The sequence below is a fragment of the Ambystoma mexicanum genome, chromosome 5p, assembly GCF_040938575.1.
Source record: "Ambystoma mexicanum isolate Mex_15411 chromosome 5p, UKY_AmexF1_1, whole genome shotgun sequence".
Taxonomy (NCBI): Eukaryota; Metazoa; Chordata; class Amphibia; order Caudata; family Ambystomatidae; genus Ambystoma; species Ambystoma mexicanum.
The window spans coordinates 804,470,798-804,489,435 of record NC_090930.1 but is presented as its reverse complement, the minus strand read 5'-3'; the positions used below and the strand labels follow the sequence as shown (position 1 = coordinate 804,489,435).

At 46.7% G+C, this 18,638-nt stretch overlaps 1 protein-coding gene across 1 annotated transcript in view; it reads right to left on the bottom strand.

Moving 5' to 3' along the window:
• The window catches only part of AVL9 (AVL9 cell migration associated), a 933,501-nt gene that overhangs the window by 253,921 nt on the left and 660,942 nt on the right, over window positions 1-18,638 (bottom strand). The window contains exon 9 of the mRNA XM_069613227.1: window positions 1,134-1,203. Coding sequence (XP_069469328.1) covers window positions 1,134-1,203 — 70 coding nt within the window. The remainder of the gene's footprint in view (window positions 1-1,133; window positions 1,204-18,638) is intronic.

The following is an 18,638-nucleotide window of genomic DNA, read 5'->3' as shown; positions in this document are numbered from 1 at the left end:
GTACAGAGTGTACACATTTTAAATAGCTAAATGTACTAAACAGGTAACAGTGCTTAAGGGGAACAATGGTACAGATTGTGGTCGTTATTGTAAGGCCACTGTTATTGTTCCAGAAAAACCATGGAGGCCGAATTCTGCTTTGGATGTAGCATTGGTGGAGCGCTGGGAAGACTGACAGTTCACTGACATAGCACTATTAATCGGAGGGAGGCCGCATTAGAAATGCACTCTTCACCTTCCCCAAAGACAATGGTAGACATGCCCCCATTCTCCAGGTCGCAACAGAGTTAATAATTGATGGCCATGAAAGAGACTAAGTGGAATGAGTACTGCCACTCTTGGTGAATTGGAAGAAATGTGGAAAGTTCATACCCTGATTTTAGGGGAGCAGTGTGGAGCTTAAGATGAAACCTGCACTAAGGGGAATGAAATGATGGATTGAGCCAGAAGAGGGAAAGTGTGAGAAAGGGATGAATGAGTGGTAATTCGGCAAGTAACTGCAGAAATAGTTGGGAGTGAAACTAATGGTCGGGCAGGATAGGAGATCTTGCATTGATGAGAGAGAAGGAAGGGAGGGACTCTGCATTACTTGGGTAACAGGCCCTAATTAAGATTTGTATAATACATCACTTGCACCTTGAAGGAGAGACAAACATGTAGTGCAAAAGATGAGGCAATATGGCACATAAATATGTGATTTTACTGACAACGATTACAGAGTGGTACATTTCATCCCGGGCAAAACACCACCTCCCCCAAACTCCCTGATTTTCTACCCTTATAATGCCACCCCAACCACATCCCGAACCATTTTAACCCCTTACCCCACTTCCCTTTATATATTGATTTAATCTTTTGTGTTTTTCGGTATTATTGTGCACTCTGTTATGTTTGCAATAAAATGACTGGATACCACATAATTGAATTGAAGAAAACCAAAGACTGCCTTTTTAAGGAGAGAGATAAATCATAAAACGTAATACCTGCTATCCTTATTAAGATAAAAACTATTAGAGCAATAAGGCATGCATTTACAGTGGCCACGCGACTAGAACAGATTAACATTGATATTTGGCTTCAGTTTTCCTGCACCAAAAACCATGTACAAGGCACACATGAGCACCAAAGCTTACCAGGGTAGAGGGACAAAACCGTCATTAGTGCTCCCACTAGCCTATTGACCGGAGAAACGTAGAAAAGAACCTATAAGATAAGAATGAAACACGATAAAGACTATAATGGCAAGTTAGAATCAGTACACATTTGCATCAACTGCATATTTACTTTGACTAAAATATAGAAACGTTTGTTGGTGATTTCACTTTTTACACAAGGATCTTGATTATGCCAAAACACAATAACATGCATAACCGGTTCGGACCGCATTAGTGAAAGACGTATTAGAGGGGTTAACTAACCAGTGTCCACTCTCCTCCTAACAATCACCATCCCAGCGACCCCCTCGTGGAAGTAAGAGCTATGTGGGTCTCACACACTGATTTTGCTTCTCAAAGTGGGCAGTAAAATCTATACAAAAATTCTAGCCAACAGGTTTGCAACTATTATCTCGGAACTTACCAAATGGAAGCAGCACAGTTTTGTGCCAGGCAGGAATACCACAGTCCACATTAGACTCGCCGTGTCTGTAGTAGACTTCATAGTCAGACGAGGGGCCCAGCTCACCCTTTTATTAGATGCAGAAAAGGCTGTTTATAGGTTCAGCTGGGCTTTTCTCTGCCAATTGATGGAGCTGATGTGCTTTTCTGTGGGATTTGTAAAGATGACCAAGTAACTTATGAACGACCTAGAAGCTGTGATAAAGCAGGTACTGTCAGGGTGTCTTCTCTCCCCAATGTTGTTTGCGCTTTATGTGTCTCCATTTATTAACCTACTAGCAAAAAGTACCCGTAATCCGCACGAGTTCTGTAGACAGACATGATAACACTTATCAATTGTTAAAAATCAATTATCCTGTAGGTCGCTGTTCCGAGTCACTTATGGCTTGATGTGCTTTGCACGCTGAAGTAAACTGCACTGGGAATGGGTTCATGTGGCTGGCTGACATCCCCCGGACATATCCGGGAGCAGACATGGAGGAGAGGTGAGAGTTGGCATGCTGCAGGATACTGGGACCTTCGGTGCACGCTTCACACCCGTCACCTCACCCTTGCATGTTGCAGTGAGGTGCAAATATTTCGAAAACGGTGCATCTCAGAGCCTTGAAGCGTAGTTTTTCGAGCATTTGAGTTTTTTTCCTCATGTCGAGATGCTTAAAATGAGCTTTGTCCAGTCCTTCTATGACCACATTGTTGTTTCACCGATTTCAAGCAACCGTCTCATGTGTGAAGGGGCTGAAATGCAGGGAAAGAGGTGAGGTGTCCAAATGTCCAGTAGCCAGTAATGTCCGGAGGTCCTAACAAGTAACTATGCAAAACATGGTGCATATTGGACTTGTCATCAGCATTTGGCAGGGTTGTGAGGGGGGAATTGTGGCCAAGCTGGCCTTGTGGAACATAACAGCCTCCTGAATATTTTGATCCTGCACGTGAAACGAACATCATCCTGCACGTGAAACGAACGTGCGGGAGCGTCTTAATGTGGAGGGGGACCTGTTCAAATCGATTAAGCAGAATGTGGGTTTGAAACAGGGGTGCGTCCTCGACCACACACTTTATCTTTCCATTTCGGACCTATGGAGCATTAACCAACAATACCCACGATTACCAGAGAGAATGCGGGCACTGTGAGTAGACTGCATAGCTTATGCAGACGATATACTTAGCCTGGATTACATTATCAGAGGGCTCCAGTATGGTTTGGACTGGGTGGCAGCTTACATGGACATGAATGGCTTGTAATATTAATCCTGACAAATTCAGAATTCTCTACCGGTTTAGGAGGAGAATGAGATTCAATGTTTTAATGTTCAAAGGGGCAAACATAGAGGTGGTATCTCATTTCATATACTTGGGCTATCTGATATCCTATGTGGGGACAAAGAAATTAAGCATGATTAGAATGGACACCAAGGTTCTGTCCCCGAGATCTCTTATGAAAATTGTTAAGCGTAGGAAATGTGCTTTCTCGCTCTTGTCCCGGTTATATCTTTATAGGGCAAAGGCTACGGCGGCAGTTTTGTATGGTACGGACTTACTTCATTTTAACAACAGAAAGTGGTTTGACCATCAGGAGGGGAGAATCTGACGGGAAGTGCTGGGCTTACCTGGTTCGGTACCTATTATTGTGATCCGCCTGGAATTTGGTCTTCAATCTTGGTTGCCTATCAGTGCCGATGACGGGGGCAGATTCGGAAAATAAATGAAGAGATTAAAAATAATTTATTTGACGGGTTAAAAAGAGCGATGAACCAAGGAAATGTGAAAATATTGAATTAATTGAAATTTCAGTTTGAGTCTCATCTTTTAAAAGCCAATACTCCGGGGGACACTGTTACACAAATTGAAAAAGGGTATGAGGAAATGGGACAGAATCTGTGACGAAATGGACCTTCAAAGATTGGCTCTATATAGAGACATTGCTACCCAATATACTAATGTGATTAACATACGACCCTATGTGGCTCAGTTTCCCTCCGAAAAAATGAACGGATTACATTAGATTTCGCTTCAATTGTGTACACATTTTGGAAGAGGTGGGGCCAAGGATGGGATTTTGTACCATCTATTCATGAAATGCCCAACTCTCGTGCGGAAAAGGATTCTTTATTTCGAGAGATTTGTCCACTTCACTTCTTCTGTAATCGCAGAAAATCTTTGGGCCAGAATAATTCAAGGTAGGAAAATCACCACAATTGTAGAAGTTGTAAGATTTCTGAGGGACATTTTAAAGGTCATGGCAAAAGCACACCCTGCAAATAAGAACTGTATGGGGACACTTCAGAAGTTTTGGTAATGTGTCTTTTATTAATAATTACAAGCACACTAAGATGAATGTAACATGTGCTTGCAATAAATTGACTGGGATTTTAGGTTTTTGAAACGGAATTTAGTCATGAATTGAAACTGCTTAAATGGTTATTGATTGTTGAAAAATGTAAGGATTTTTTGATAAAATGTAAGGTGTACTAATATTGATGAATCGTGCAAGAGCTCTTAGGATGAAATCTAGATTGTAGTACTGTATTGTGTAATAAATGTGTAAGGTTTATTTAACCATAAACACAATAAAATAGAAAATGTAAAAAAAATAGAAATTTGGGTTATAGGCTGTGTGACGAATCCTTGGATGTCGTCCCTTCTCCCATGGGGGGGGGCCTTCCCATGGGACCAGGGCGGTGTGGCCACAGTCCAATAGTCCCACTGGGGGTTGTGCACTGTAGGAGGATTGCATGGGAGTGTAAAACCCCCATGGGACAATGGAGGACAAATCAAGGAGAACACGGATGGTCCCACTGCACCCTAGTCTTCCTCACCCTATTATCCCATGGAGGATTCCTCAGATAACCACATTCCCATGTATTCCTGTAAAGTAGAAAACATCACTTCTCCAAGAACCACTGAGATGAGAAAGAACACAGAGTACAGGGATGCCTGGGCCACTGATGAGTAATAATAATTTAGCATTTCTATAGCGCTACGAACCTCAGGCATCTGAGCGCTGCTTATTATTACCCACTGTGTGTGGTGCTCATTTATCGACCTCGGAAGGATGAAAGGCTGAGTTTGGCCCTATCAAGATTCAAACCTGCATCAGCAGGCTCTGCACAGATGTCAAAGCAAGCGCTCTACTCGCTGTGCTATCGGACCAGCTATTGAAGTAAGAAGTGTGGAGTAATGTGGAATACTCCAACGAACCAGAGTAAGCACACTAGTCAATCTGTGACAACATAAAAAGGGAAGAAGGACTTTGCGAAGAGAGAGACCCCTCCCAGGAGGAAGCAGGAGATTTCGATCCCAGCAGTGGAGGAACCGGGATGCAGAGAAACCCAAGGGCAGGATGATTGACCGCCTGCCCCCTGGCATAGGCGTACCAAACATGTCTGCAGTGGTTCCACAGTGGAGAGAAGCAGATTCCTGGGCAAACAGCCGAACATGAAGGCTGGAGCACGTGGAGAAGCAGAGTAATGGAGGCCAGAAGCAGGGAACCGCTGCAGAGACGCTGCAGTCCCTGGAAGCAGCAGAAGGCCGTTTCCAAAGGCAACCACAGACAACTGAGGCTCGCCAGAGGTCAAGGAGGCCGGGACGGTTTGCAGGAGACTGGAAAGAAGGGAGGAATGCATCACTTTCTGTTACCGTTCTTATTGAGGCACTGAGGTTAGGATCCACCTAGATTGACCATTGAGGGATTTAGAGGTAAGGTGATTGCCTGTGTACTTGAGGTACTATGTGACAACAGTTACGCTCTTGCTTCAGAAATCAGAGCAGACTGCAATCACAGTTTTGGATCCTGGCAGGGCTCACTCTGCATTTCCTCAAGTGGGGATACATTAGTACCATTCAGTTAGGTAATATGCATTATTACAGCACTAACTGAAACAGAACTCGGCGGAATGTAAAAACATGACCGTATCATTCGGTAGTGGCACTCTCAGTATTTTTAATTATCCTGCATACCAATGTGGATGCACAGCATATTTATGTTCTCAACTGACTTAACACTGTCTACGGCAGATTATGGGTTGTGACAAAGTCTTCTGCCTTTTTCTGTGGAATACTAGTGGGGTTACCAAGGGGGCAGGAACCTCCTTGAGCTGGTGGATAATGGTATGGTCACCATAACGTAGACCCTGTCCTTGGGCAGGAGAAAGTCAGGTCACCTAAAAATACTGCTGGCCCCTTAATGGCCTCAAACACCTACATCACCTACTGAGATCCTTGGTTTATGTAGCCCTGTGATGACTCCCCTGAGTTTGGGATTGTGCAAGGGTTTGCACCTGTGGTTGTAAATGAGTTTGATACTCTGACTAAGCCCAATTGGTTCACCTGTGTTTGCTTTGACACCCTTTGTCTTTGGCGGCTGATGCATATATGAAGTAAAAACAAATGCATTGAAATAAGTCACCCATAGGTTACCAACATCACCTTATTTTGTGTCACAGCTAAGTGGATCTAGAGAAGTTATTAGCTAATCTTCTCTCAAATTACTACGTTTGGCCAAACTGATGTTTATATTTGAAATGTATCCTTGATTTTTTATTATTGTTAGTTGTCATGACCAGGTGGTCTGAGTTTTACAACATGCGTTTTTGAATAAATTTTCTTTTTTTCTACATACCCGACCTTTTCCATCTTTGATCTATGCTTAGAAAGATGGTATCTCACTCGGTTTGTTCATTGTAAGTCCCAAGCTGATGCAACAACCAAGGGTAGCCATTTGGGATTTTTTTTCTTGTTTCGGTTACTGATGCTTTGAGAGTGTACAGTTAGGCCAAGCCTTTAAAAGGCGACCCATAATGCTGGTCTTTGCTCAATTGCTTTAGACTGCCCTACCTCCTCATGGCATTTCCCTGTTGCTTTACATGTGGGTGAGGGTCAGTGAAGCAATTTTAATGTTGCCACCATTTCCTGCATTGTGCTACGCGCATTTCTGATGCAGTGCGATTAATGCTGCATTACGGAGAATAGTGGAATCGCTGGGCAAGTTACAGAAATAAACCTATTGAGCCGGTGGAGTTCATGCGTCTCATTGTGTAAGCACTGCAAGAAAACCTGGTGAGGCTCTGCTGTCTGTAAGGACACACCAAGCGAGTGCCTAATATTCAGGAGGGTTTCTATTGAATGTAGTCCAGCGTTTATTTTCCATCTCAAGGTAAATGGACTCAGTCAGCAAATGGGTCATTAGTGAGGGAGTTCAGCTCTCTTAGGCAGTGTTTAACCCAAGGGCTAAATGAAATACTTTCTTTTGGGAACCGGCAAAGCATTGTATCACTGATTCTCTGGTGTTCTAGCTTCCCAGCTGCAAGGTCTCTCCCTCTTAACAGGGTAGTGGGGTTGACCAGAGGATTCTCTCCACATCACCCCAAGGGACATCACCACTAGCTCAGGGAGGCATCCTGAAGGATAGCTCAGGGGCAACGTGTTTGTCTTGGAAGCAAGACAATGCAGCGCGACACAGGTTTGCATCCTGATCCTGCGCTTAGAAACAACTCACAAATATGAAGAGCGATATGAAAAAACAATTATAATTGCAATCCTCCTTAGTCACCCCACAAGATGCCCCCAGAACCAAGCAATAACGGCCTGTATTGGTGCAGCCAGTATGGGCATGTTTTATTACAGTGGCATTACTGGCATTATGGGCAACATGGATCGCTTTTCTTACAGTGGCATTATGGACATGTTTTCTTACAGTGGCATTGTAGTCTCTGGCATTGGAATACTGGCATTTATTGGCAGAGCCAGCACTGGCTTGTCCTTTTACAGAAAAATGACTGCCATTATAAAAAGGTATTTTTAAACAGGCAGAATAATGGGAAAGGTATAATGGCAACATGTTGGCAAAAGATGCTGTATACTATTGGTGTCCTGACATCTCTTATTTTTTCACATTTTGTTTGTAAATTGTAATCGCTTTATATCCATTTCTTTGTGCAAAAAATGTGCTGTAAAATGCACAATTTTAACACATTCGTTTATTAGGGCTACATTGCTATGATGTGTTGCTCCCACACACTTTGTGGGACATATTTACCCCACTCCAATGATAAAAATTGGCATCCACCACCGGAGGCAGGTTATAGAAATATCTCTTGAAATTGCATGTGATAAGGTGCATACATATGTACATCAGAGTCCTTTTCTATCATCCCAATTATTTGACTGATACATTAGCTTCCTATGTATGGCAGAATAGCCTTCAAAGCACTATGCATCATATTTTGAGAAATTATTTATACAACACCTAATTTGGTGGTAATCTATGCAGTGTGCCTTTTTGTTTAAATAATAGCATTTCTTTTATTGGCTTGTTTATAGAATTGAAATGCTCTCAACCGATTTGTGAATTTTTTGCAGCACTTTAAAACAATCAATGTTCAGGATGTTCTCATGTGTCCTTCGATTTAGCAATCTCCGCTACAGCAGCGTTTGCTTTCATGTGTTTAAGTGGCTGCATGTCATATTGCACTTCAAATGTAACACATAATGCCTCACATGCTAGGCTCTACACCCTTCCAACCAATCAAATATTCAGGTAGGCCTCTTTTTTCCCAACCTTTCATGAAACTGTTGATTGGGACATAGTTAAAGGAGAATTTGCAAAAGTTTGATAACTTTTGTATTTGGAGTTTAAGTTCCTCAAGTAAAGATACTCTAAAGGTTCAGAAGGGGAGACTGGCACACATAGTTCTTGATATCTACTTTTATTAGTCATGAAAATACTGAGAAAACCTAACTTTCCCTAACTATAAGAGTGCTTTTTTTTTACCTCCTAAAATGCTACGGTTTTGGTCAGGATGTCTGTATAAATCAATAGTCCACCGTCCTGTGGCAAAAAGCCTACTTCTGTCCCTCACACTTATAACTAAACTCGAGAGGTAGTGGATCTTCTTGGTCCAGAAGAATGGTTCCCTTTTTCTGGACAGTGGATCACAGTTCCAGTTGTTAGGTGGGATCTTTACCTGAGGGAATGACTCCCTTCCCCAGGTCTCAATTCCTTTCCAAGGCACAAAAAGTACCAGGTTGTAATGCCAACAAGCAGTAAAGTTATCAATTCAACTCAAAAGGTAAAGTTCCAGTTCAAATATCAACATACTTTATTGCCCATAGTTGCTTCTTCCTTATTGTGTTCCTGGCGGACACCTCCCTTCTCCAGGTATCTTATTCCTTGGATTTCCACCACCAGTGGGAGTGACTCCCTTCCCCTGGTCTATGTGTTCCAGGAGAATGCCTCTCTTCTCCTGGTAGTCCAGCAGCACAGTGTCGCAACACCAGAGGGCATGACTCCCTTTGCCAGGCTATTCCTTTTATGGTTTTGCATAGTTCATCAATACCAAGGGGAATTACTCCCTTCCCCGGATTTCAGTACTTCACAAAAGAAAATGGTTGCTGATCCTCCAACCCTCTGTTTCAGAATGTTCACTATTCCTTTATCCCAGGGGGAACGAGTCCCTTCCCCTGGCCTTTCTTGGCATAGTTTCACAGTTCACAACACCAGGGGGGATGGCTCCCTTCCCCTGGCCTTTCTTGGCTTTAGTTGTGGCAGACCTGGTTCACTCTCCTGCCAATTACTGCCATGAAGAAGATGACTTTAGATGAGTCTTCCTTCGTGATCTAGGGTCCCCAACCCTATTATCTCTATACTTTATATCTGGCAGATCTGGTTCATGAGATTTGTTTTCGCGATCATCTTCTGTGCACAGTGTGATGCTGGAAATGCATCGGAGGGACAGGGCTTCCGTATCCTTGTCCTTTACTGCCTTTTTATCGTGTGTTCTGTCATATTTTCCACGCAAGAGTTCATGTGGGACTCCTGGCGGTGCAGCTCTTTCTCTTTTGGTTTGGTGAATAGACCCGTGGGATACCCTTACGGTACCCGTGGGTGGGGGTACAACCCTGTGCCCCTAGTGTATGTTTTTGGGCACCTGTGGGTGGCCCGCAGAGCCGGGTATAGGCTGGTGGCAGCTCCATGCTGACTTTGACAGGTGCGCTGAGTATCCTCCATTTTGGGGATCCCCAGGCCCTGCCATTGGAATCAGTTGATTCCTGATGGAAAACAAGATGGCCCCTGTGGCCTCTTGCTTTCTATTACCTATTACCTTGTTTTCCCAAAGTCCTGGGAAGCTCTGACTCTGTCCCTTCCCCCTGACTGGCTGTTGGGTGGAAGTGCCAAATATGGTGGTGTTGTGAAGGCCATGCCAGACTAGCTGGAGCCTTCCCAGTGACTGTATGTTGTAGGTACCTCCTGTGGGTGGGACCTGGGTGAATGGAGTGTGTGACCAATATGCACTTCTTGTTGTCTGCTTTCTGGCATGAGAGACAAAGACTGAGACTGAGACAGCCCTGCCCGAACTGGCCTGAATGCAGTGTGCAGTGTGTAGTGTTGAATGGCTGGGTACTTGTCCCAATCCACATTCCTTGTTGTGAGTGTCTGAGAGGGAGGAGGATGGCCTGAATGCACTTTGTGCCTGATTGGCTGACTGCATGAATGCCCTTCTGTACGATTGGCTGCTGAGAGTGACCCAGCAGTGTGGATGAGAGACAGAATAGTATATCTGGGGATCTCTCACCACCGGAAATTGTTCAGAAGCGTTCAGAAGCTGTTTCTACACTTTAAGAGTAACTGGAACTGCTGATCCTCGACGCCCAGCTGGAAGACGAAGACTTGCTGTTGCATTTGCTTCGACCGATCTGAAAGCTGCCGAATCTGTCGAAGACTGATCCGAGAGAGGACCTGGTAAGGCGCCCTCGTCCCGTGGTCCGAGGGACCATCGAGCACCGCCTAAACCTTCGCCGAAGCTCCCTGGAGTCAGACCCTCGAAAGGCTGCCGACCCGAGATGGGACCGCTGAGGAGATAGAAGTGAAGCACCCGGACTTCGCCGCTGTCGAAGTCCATTGCCGTCGACCAGGGTTCACAGGTTTGTGTAACCGCTGGAGGCCCGTCGAAGTTGTGTTGCCCAGCTGTGGGGACCACTTGACGCCGTGCCGCCGACGACCGGAGCTTCCCGCTCCTTTGCCTAAGAACATTTGAATCCAAGGACTCCCTTGTCCGCATCGTCGACCGCTTTGTCCCGCCGGAGAAAGTCAAGGACGACCAACGCGCCGAGTAGAATCCGCCGGTGGGTTTCCCGCCACCTGAAGGCCACAAAGAATTCGACGACTCGACGTCCTCGATTGGGCCACAGCTCTTCTGAAACTCTTGGCGGTCATGAACAATATCGCCGAGGTGCCCCGCACACCTCATCCTCGCAGGACGTCGCTGACGAGCACCGCCTGGATCGACATCGGGGTCTCGGCACCCTTGAACTTCTCATCGCCGCCGTCAAGTTCACCGTCTTCGACGCCTCTCGACGATCCGTGGCTCCTGCTTTAAAGGGAGTCACTCAAGAAGGATCCTTCGACGCGTCTTCGAAGAACTCTACTCCACCAGGTACATTGGGGGGGGGGTAAAACCTTAATAGGAGGGAATAAGGCTATTGAACAATATATGGACTGGACTTGTGATATATATCTTTATTTTACAGGTTGCCTAGGTGGGGGGGGATCTCCACACAGAACCGTGTCTATCAGTATAGGCCAGCATTCTGCCTATTGTTTCAACCATCTTACGTTCCTTCCTATCTCTATTGCTGGTTTCCTCGTTATTGATCTGTGTCACATTTTAACCGTACAGTTGATGCACTTTAATGAGATTTGATAACATTGGTGGTACCACTTTAGAATTGTATATATTTATCATTGTTGATTTCCGAGTACAAAGTGCGTTATTGTGATCGTGTACATACCTTTGAATATTAATTATATAAAGACTGTTTTCAGTAATACAGTGTGTGGACATTCCTTTGTGGGGGTTCGGGGACTACACTGTACTTGTACACTAGGCCTTGATTGCTCGTCTATTGCTACCGCTTGAGAATCTTGGCTGGGGTCCTCTGTGCCTCTCCTCTACCATATAGAGAGCGGAAGTACAGGCACCCCCCACCAGTATCTTCACACACAGGAATCCCAAACCATTGGTTCTTACATTCTTGCACTCTTTCCGTAGCCCCTACCAGCCGCCCGGACCACCCACGTACCTCTCGGGTCTCTGTGTTGTTAGGTGGTTTGCATGTTCTTCTGACCTCTTCTTCGGATCTCTCTTGTCACTTTTCTGGTTCCTGTGTGTGCTGTAGCAACTCTACAGCAGTTTCTTCCACACGGTTTGTCTGCCTTTTCTTGCCAGCACGATCCAGGCGCTCTGTTTGCCTGAACGCTTGCTGTTCCAACTTTGCAGCCGGTTCGCCCACGTTGGACCGGGTAGGAACGTCGGAGCCTTCTTGCCCGTGTCCCTGTCAGTAGCCTTCCCTCCCTCTCCCTCACGGCTCCTCATGGGAGGGTCTGACAAAAAAGCAAGTCCTTTGTCTCTCTTTATGTTGAATGAGCAATGACAGCTAGAATGCTAATTCACGTTTTAGGAGGACTCTTCATTGTTCCGCACCACCACCTCGCCTCAGTACCTGCCAAGGAGATGTTCATTAAGTCATCCCTATTCTTCCTCATCTCTAACTGTAGGGTATTCAGTCTCACCTATACACATGGAAGTGTGAGATATGGAACTGAGGGATGAGAAGATGGGCTTCATAGACTGAGGGGAGGTAAAGGAAGTGGATGGAGGGTGAGGGGTGTTGCACTGCGTTCTCCATAGGTGGTCGTTCTTGTCACCAGAGGGGGCATCTCTCCCCATGAAATCCCCCTGCTGAGTACCACCCCAATGGGAGTATCGGGTAGTGGCCTCACCTCCATGGCCTCATGGGAAGGAGCCCCCTCCTTGGGGAGAAGTGATGGCATCTAAGGATTTGTCACAATACTTGGTTTAATTGACATATGCAGATTCATAATTCCAAACAAAATGGAACACTTCTGGAACACCACACCTCAAAATAGATGCACACCTAGGGATCAAGCAGCTCGCCTGACAGAAATAAGCTCATTCGCAGAAACAAAGATGAACAAGGAGAAGATATCAACCCAATACGGAACCTGAATGAATTACTCAATGTAGAATCAGCCCTCACAGAATCAAACATGCCATCAGCCAGTAATAATGTACAAAATCAACATGGCCACCAAAAGACAGCCAAACACTGCAAACTAGTCAACGCCAGATCCATGTCCAAACACACTACAGAAATCTACGAACTGCTATGCGACGGAGAGATAGACATCCTATTCATCACTGAAACCTGGCTAACCCAAAACTACAAGGTCATAGTGCACGACTGTATACCCAACAAATTGCTTGAGCCAGTCAACGGACAAGGAAAAAGAGGAGGAGGACTCGCCATAGCATACAAGGACCACCTAAAAATAACAATAGCCCAACGATTAAACATCATAAACTGCAAATTGCTCAAAAAACACCCAACCTCAGACCCTCCCACCAATTTAACTTTCATACTCGTCTACAGGCCACTAACCTATGACCCTACATCCGTAGATACCTTTGTAGAAGCCGTCACAAACTTGGCCACTAAGCACGACCACCTGACAATTCTTGGCGATTTCAACATCCTATTGACTATCCTATCCCTCTCACTAAGTCTGGTAGGAAGAAGCTAAAATGGTAAATCTTGGTCTCCAACCCAGGGCTCCATATCGCCGATACCTACACCAGTGCTTCCTCCAGACAGACCCTCACTGACATCCTCTTTGTCGTTCCCTCTCCAGGTCAATTGGCCCCCATTATGGTCTCTGTTGACTCCTTTTTCCTCCTCTCCCATTAATGGTGGCACCCAGTGGGAGGCCCTCTTGGCCCCCTTCCACTCCTCCAAGACCATCATTAATGTCTACTTAAATGATACCATCTTGGTGCAGGGCCTTCAGGACAATTTCATTTTTGATAGAGGCTTCCTGCATCTTATCAACTTCTTTCCTTCTCCTGCTACTCCTACTTACCCCTCTCCGGCTCCTCTGCCGCCTCCTTCCTCGGCCACCTCTCTGGCACCATCTGCTGCTTCTTTGACCGCTCTGCCGCCTCCTTTCTCCGCCACCTTTCCGGCACCCTTTTCTTCCTCCGACTACCCTGCCATCTCCTCCTTCCTCCTCTACCCATTTTTGGCACCTCCAACACTTCTGCAGGGCGTATCGCATTCCAGTTCCCCTCCACGCAAGTCCTGCAAAGGTGGCAATCTGCTCCACATTGCTACTCTTAACTCTTGCTCCGCTGTCAAATAGTCCTTGGAGATCTGGCATCTCCTCGAAGAGCTTGATTTGGATGTAGTCTGTCCCACCAAGACTTGGTTCACGGCCAGCTCTGTCACTTGACACTCTCCTCCCTGAGGTCTACACAATCCTCTCCGAACCCAGAACGAACTGCCCTGGAGGGGGAGTAGCCCTGATCTTCCCCGAGTGGATCCCTGCTTCGGTCATTCCTACGCGGGCCTACTCCTTCTTTGAATGTCTGGTCGGCAAGCTCTCTATCTCTGCTGGCCTCTCTCTCACTGTAGCCACCATCTACAGGCTGCCCTCCTCCTCCCAGAGTGGGCTGACCTCTCCTCCTGCCCTCCTTGCCTCTAACTCTCAATCTCTCCTCAGAGACCTTAACATCCACTTGGATGCTGCTAGCCCCTCCTCGGGGCTTGTTCGCAACCTCTGCAACTCTCTCTCTCTCTAGTCTACCCTCTGGCCCGACTCACTATGCAGGGCACACCCTGGATGTTCTGATCTCGTCAGACCTCCCCCTCCCCAACCCTCTCACCAATACTCTCTTGGATTGACCACTTTCTTCTCTCCTCTCACCTGTCGCTCTCTGCCCCCCAGGTTAAGCCGACCCCAGCACTGCCACCCACCTTCTCGGTCATCCGGCCCATGAAGTGTGTGTCAGTGGAGGCTCCTCCTCCTACATCCTTAGGTGACTCACACTCTGCCACATCCCCTTCGAACCTTCATCTCTCTAGCTCTAACACTCTTGATGTCCTTGTCCCAGTCACAAGGATCTATTTGAAGCCTGCATCCAAGTGCAACTCTTGGTACGATTCGGACATCGCCACCCTTAAGCGCAAATGCCGGGTGGCCAAGAGGTAGTGGAGGGCATCTAGCGCATTCTCTGACAAACTGGCCTGCCGCCTGCTCCAAAGGCAATACAGACTCGCTGTCCTCTCTAAGAAGAGAGCCTACATCCAAGCCTGGGTCTTGGTGGCCTCTAACAACTCGGCCGAACCTTTCAAAATCTGCATGAAGATGGCCAATCCTGCTGCAGTATCTACCTCTCCTGTTCCTTCCCAGGCCCTTTGCACGGCTTTGGCATCTAATTTCACCACTAAAGCGCAGGACATCCTGTCCACTCTTCCTCTACCACCTCGTCCTCTCCCTCTACCATTCCAGGCCCCTAACCGGCCGCATCTCCTCTTCCTTTCTCCTCCTTACCCCTGTTCACTCCTGTCAATGTTTCTAGACAAGCCTGATCTATGAAAGTCTCATTAAAGCAGGTGCTGGTCTGCTCCTCCAGAGCCATTAAGTTTGTTGGTGGTTTCCATTACCACCAGTCTGGCTTCAGAGCAGCCAGAAGCACAGAAACCTCTCTCCTGAAGGCCTGTGAAGACTTGCTCTGCAATCTTGACTCTAACCTTCCTTTTGATCTCATTCTCTTTGATCTATCCTCTGCTTTCGACACGGTCAACCACGCCATACTGCTCAATCGTCTCCGTGACATCCTGGGTATCTCTGGTCAGGCCCTAGTCTGGTTGACCTCCTGTCTCAGTAATCGACTCTGCCAGGTCCAACTCAGGCTCTTCTGCTCCTTCTCTCATACCCAACTGTCTGTCCGAAATTCAGGAATGGTGTGCCTCCAATGATCTCTGGCTTAATGCCATTAAGACAGAGATCCTCCTCGATGGGACACCTGCTCTCGCCTTGCCTCTCTCACTCTCGCTGCCCACGCTGGACCCTCTACCTGCACCTTCCTGTGAGGCCAAGAACCTTGGTGTCATCTTCGACTCCACCCTCTCCTTCTCTCCTCACATCTCTGACGTCTCTAAGAAGTCACACTATTAGCTGCACCTCCTCAGAGGTATTCTTCCTTTTCTCACTTCCCGCAGAAGCTCACTGTCTCCAGAGCCCTGGTCCTCTCTATGCTGGACTACTGCAATAGCCGCTTTCTAAATCTACTTGCCTCTTTTCTTTGCCCTTTACAACTAATCTAGAACAGGACTGCAAGACTTGCCCTTGGCCTCAAGCCCAGGGATCGTATCTCTCCAGCCCCAATATCTCTCCTCTGGCGCCCTGTGGCTGCGAGGATCAAGTTCAAGATCCTCTGCATCATCCGCAAAGCTTTCTGGGGCCGGGGACAACACTACATCAAACTTTCTCTTCCTAAGCATCTTCCTTCTCGAGCCCTCCGCTCATCCACCTCCAACTCTGAGGGTCAGACGCTTCTCCAGTCAGAGTGGGTGGTAGATTTCTGTCCTCGGCTTAGGCCTCCCTCTGGAACAGCCTCCCTGCCTCTCTCAAACTTGAGCAGGACCACCTGAGGTTCCGGAAGCAACTCAAGACCCTCCTTTTCGCTTCTGCTTTCTCTCTACCTCTCCTTTGCTGATGTCCCTGTCTGCTGTGCATTCTGGTTACCTGGCCACTCACTGAACTTAAGGGACCAGGCTCCTGCAGGACCAGTTGCCCTTGCACTGCCTCCAGGCCACCCTATCACTTAAGGGACTGTATCTGCAACGCTACAGTCCCCAGACTCTCCACACTTATAAGCCACCTACCAGCAGCACTTACGAGTTACTTTGCACTCTCCCCTCATCCTCCTCCCCACCTCCTGGCGATTCTTTCCCTCCCTCCCCCCTGCTCTTGCACAAACTGAATGACACAAGGACTAGTAAGATCGTTTTTTTGTCCTCCCTTCCTTGTCTTGTTGCGCCTAGAAACACTTGTGTACAGGCGCGTTATAAATGACTTACCATATTATATCAGAACATCTGGTTCGAAAAGGAGAGCATCAACTCACCCAAAACACTAACCAATCAACTAGCGACAATGCATCTAGGACAAATGGTGAAAGGGGCAACCCACACAGCAGGCCACACACTAGATGCAATATTTGGCAACAAAAACCTAGTCACAACTGCTCCCCCAATGCAAATCCTCTGGAGCGCCCACCTCTTTATACCCTTTGTGATCCAAACCCCATCAAGGACACCAAACACCCTCCCTAATAACATACCAACCTAGAAAAGAAATTGGAGAACCATCAACAGTGTAGACCTAATCGGGAAACTGGAATCCACGAAACCATCACTCACTGACCTAAACGCAACCAGCATAGAAGAAAGGACAGATTAAATCCTGAAATGGACCTCGAAAACAATAAATTACATTGCACCATAAAAACCCTTATACTGTGAGGAACCCAGGATATCGTCCTTGCTTTCCTAAGGGGAACCCCTTCCCCATGAAGATACTACCCAATAGACCCCTGGGGGTCGTACTCAGTGGGAGGATCGCATGGAGAGGCATCCCCCTATGGGACCAGGGGCGACTATCCAGGGAAAATGCAATATTCCCAGACTCCTCCCTCTACTTCTTATCGTACACAAACTCCTTTAATACCCCACACACGTCAATATGTGTAGCCTAAGAACAATGTCCTACATCCTACTTGCAGCACTGAGATGAGGGAAAAATGCGGAACCATGAAGATCACTATAGGAAACAACTATAATGAACAAATGAACGGTCTAGTGGCTAAGAAAAAGCCTGCAAAATGCACATCTTAAAAAGAAGTAAGGGATAATCCAAATGGAGAAGCCTGTCCTGGAGGAACCAGGAAGTTCGAAGGCCAGGAGAGCACAAACTGAGACGCTTAACCGCAGGCAGAGGTGTCCCAGGAAGGAGCGATGTGGACAGACCGGCAGACAAAGTGAGGCCACGGGCAACCAGAAGATGAGGATGCTGGTACCCGCGGTTATCATGAGACACGCAACCCGAGAGCAGGGGAATGCTTTGAGGCGCTGCAGCCCCTGGAGAAGCCAAACGAAACCCGAGTGAGAGGTCAGAGAGACCCACAAACAACCAGAGAACACTGGTAAGCACACTGCAGAGCTCTCGGTGACGGGTAACGGTTGGTGGGATCTCGAAGCGTGGAAGTCTAAAGAAATAAGGGCCTGGGACCCCCAACACATAACAAGTAGCCTTCTAAACAGTCTTCCATGTGGCAGTACTTGGGAGAGAAGGATTTCCAAATACTATAAGCCAAAGAAGGAAATAAATAAGGCAAGGCAACCCACACCAGAAAAGTGAACTGTGAAGCAGATAGACAGTCCCTTGCAGGTTAGTGAACCAGAGCCATCTGAGAAGCCTGAGAAAGACCAGGGGAATGGAGACATTCCGCCATCACTTGTTGAACTGTCTAAAAAGCCTGAGAGAGGCAAAGGGAAGGGAGACATTCCCCACCAAGAGTTAAACAACCAAAACCTGAACATCCTCCTAACATTGTGAGCAGAAGACCAGAGCGGAGAGAGTTGTCCCCCTGAGCAAGAAGATTAAGGAAAGCAGTACACAAAGGAGGTCCTTAACCATGAGGGCTAACCAGTAAGAACCCAACAGTGAAGACAACTGTGGGCAATAAGGAATGCTGATGTTTTATTGAACTGTGCTTTGTGGGTAGCCGCTAATATTATCCCCATATATATGGTCGCCATACATAATGTCGCTGGGAAACGGTTGTGGCGACATATATGGTGACCATATATATGGGGTCAAGGGGAGCAGCAGTTTCGGGGGTGTCCCCCTTGAAAAAAACAAGGTTTTGGGTGTTGCAGGGTTATTCCCAGCATGTTCCATGTGAGAAAGTCCCTGCAAAAAACTGACATTTTTTGGCAATGTTTTTGCCAGGTGATTTTTTGCAGGGACATTATCAAACGCAACACCTTTGAGAACATTTAAACCCAGAACTTTGGGTTTTCCTCGCAACGAGATTGCAGTCTGGGGAAGGTAGGCATTCCCTCAGGATACAGTATAACCACTTCTTTAGTTTAGTATTAAAT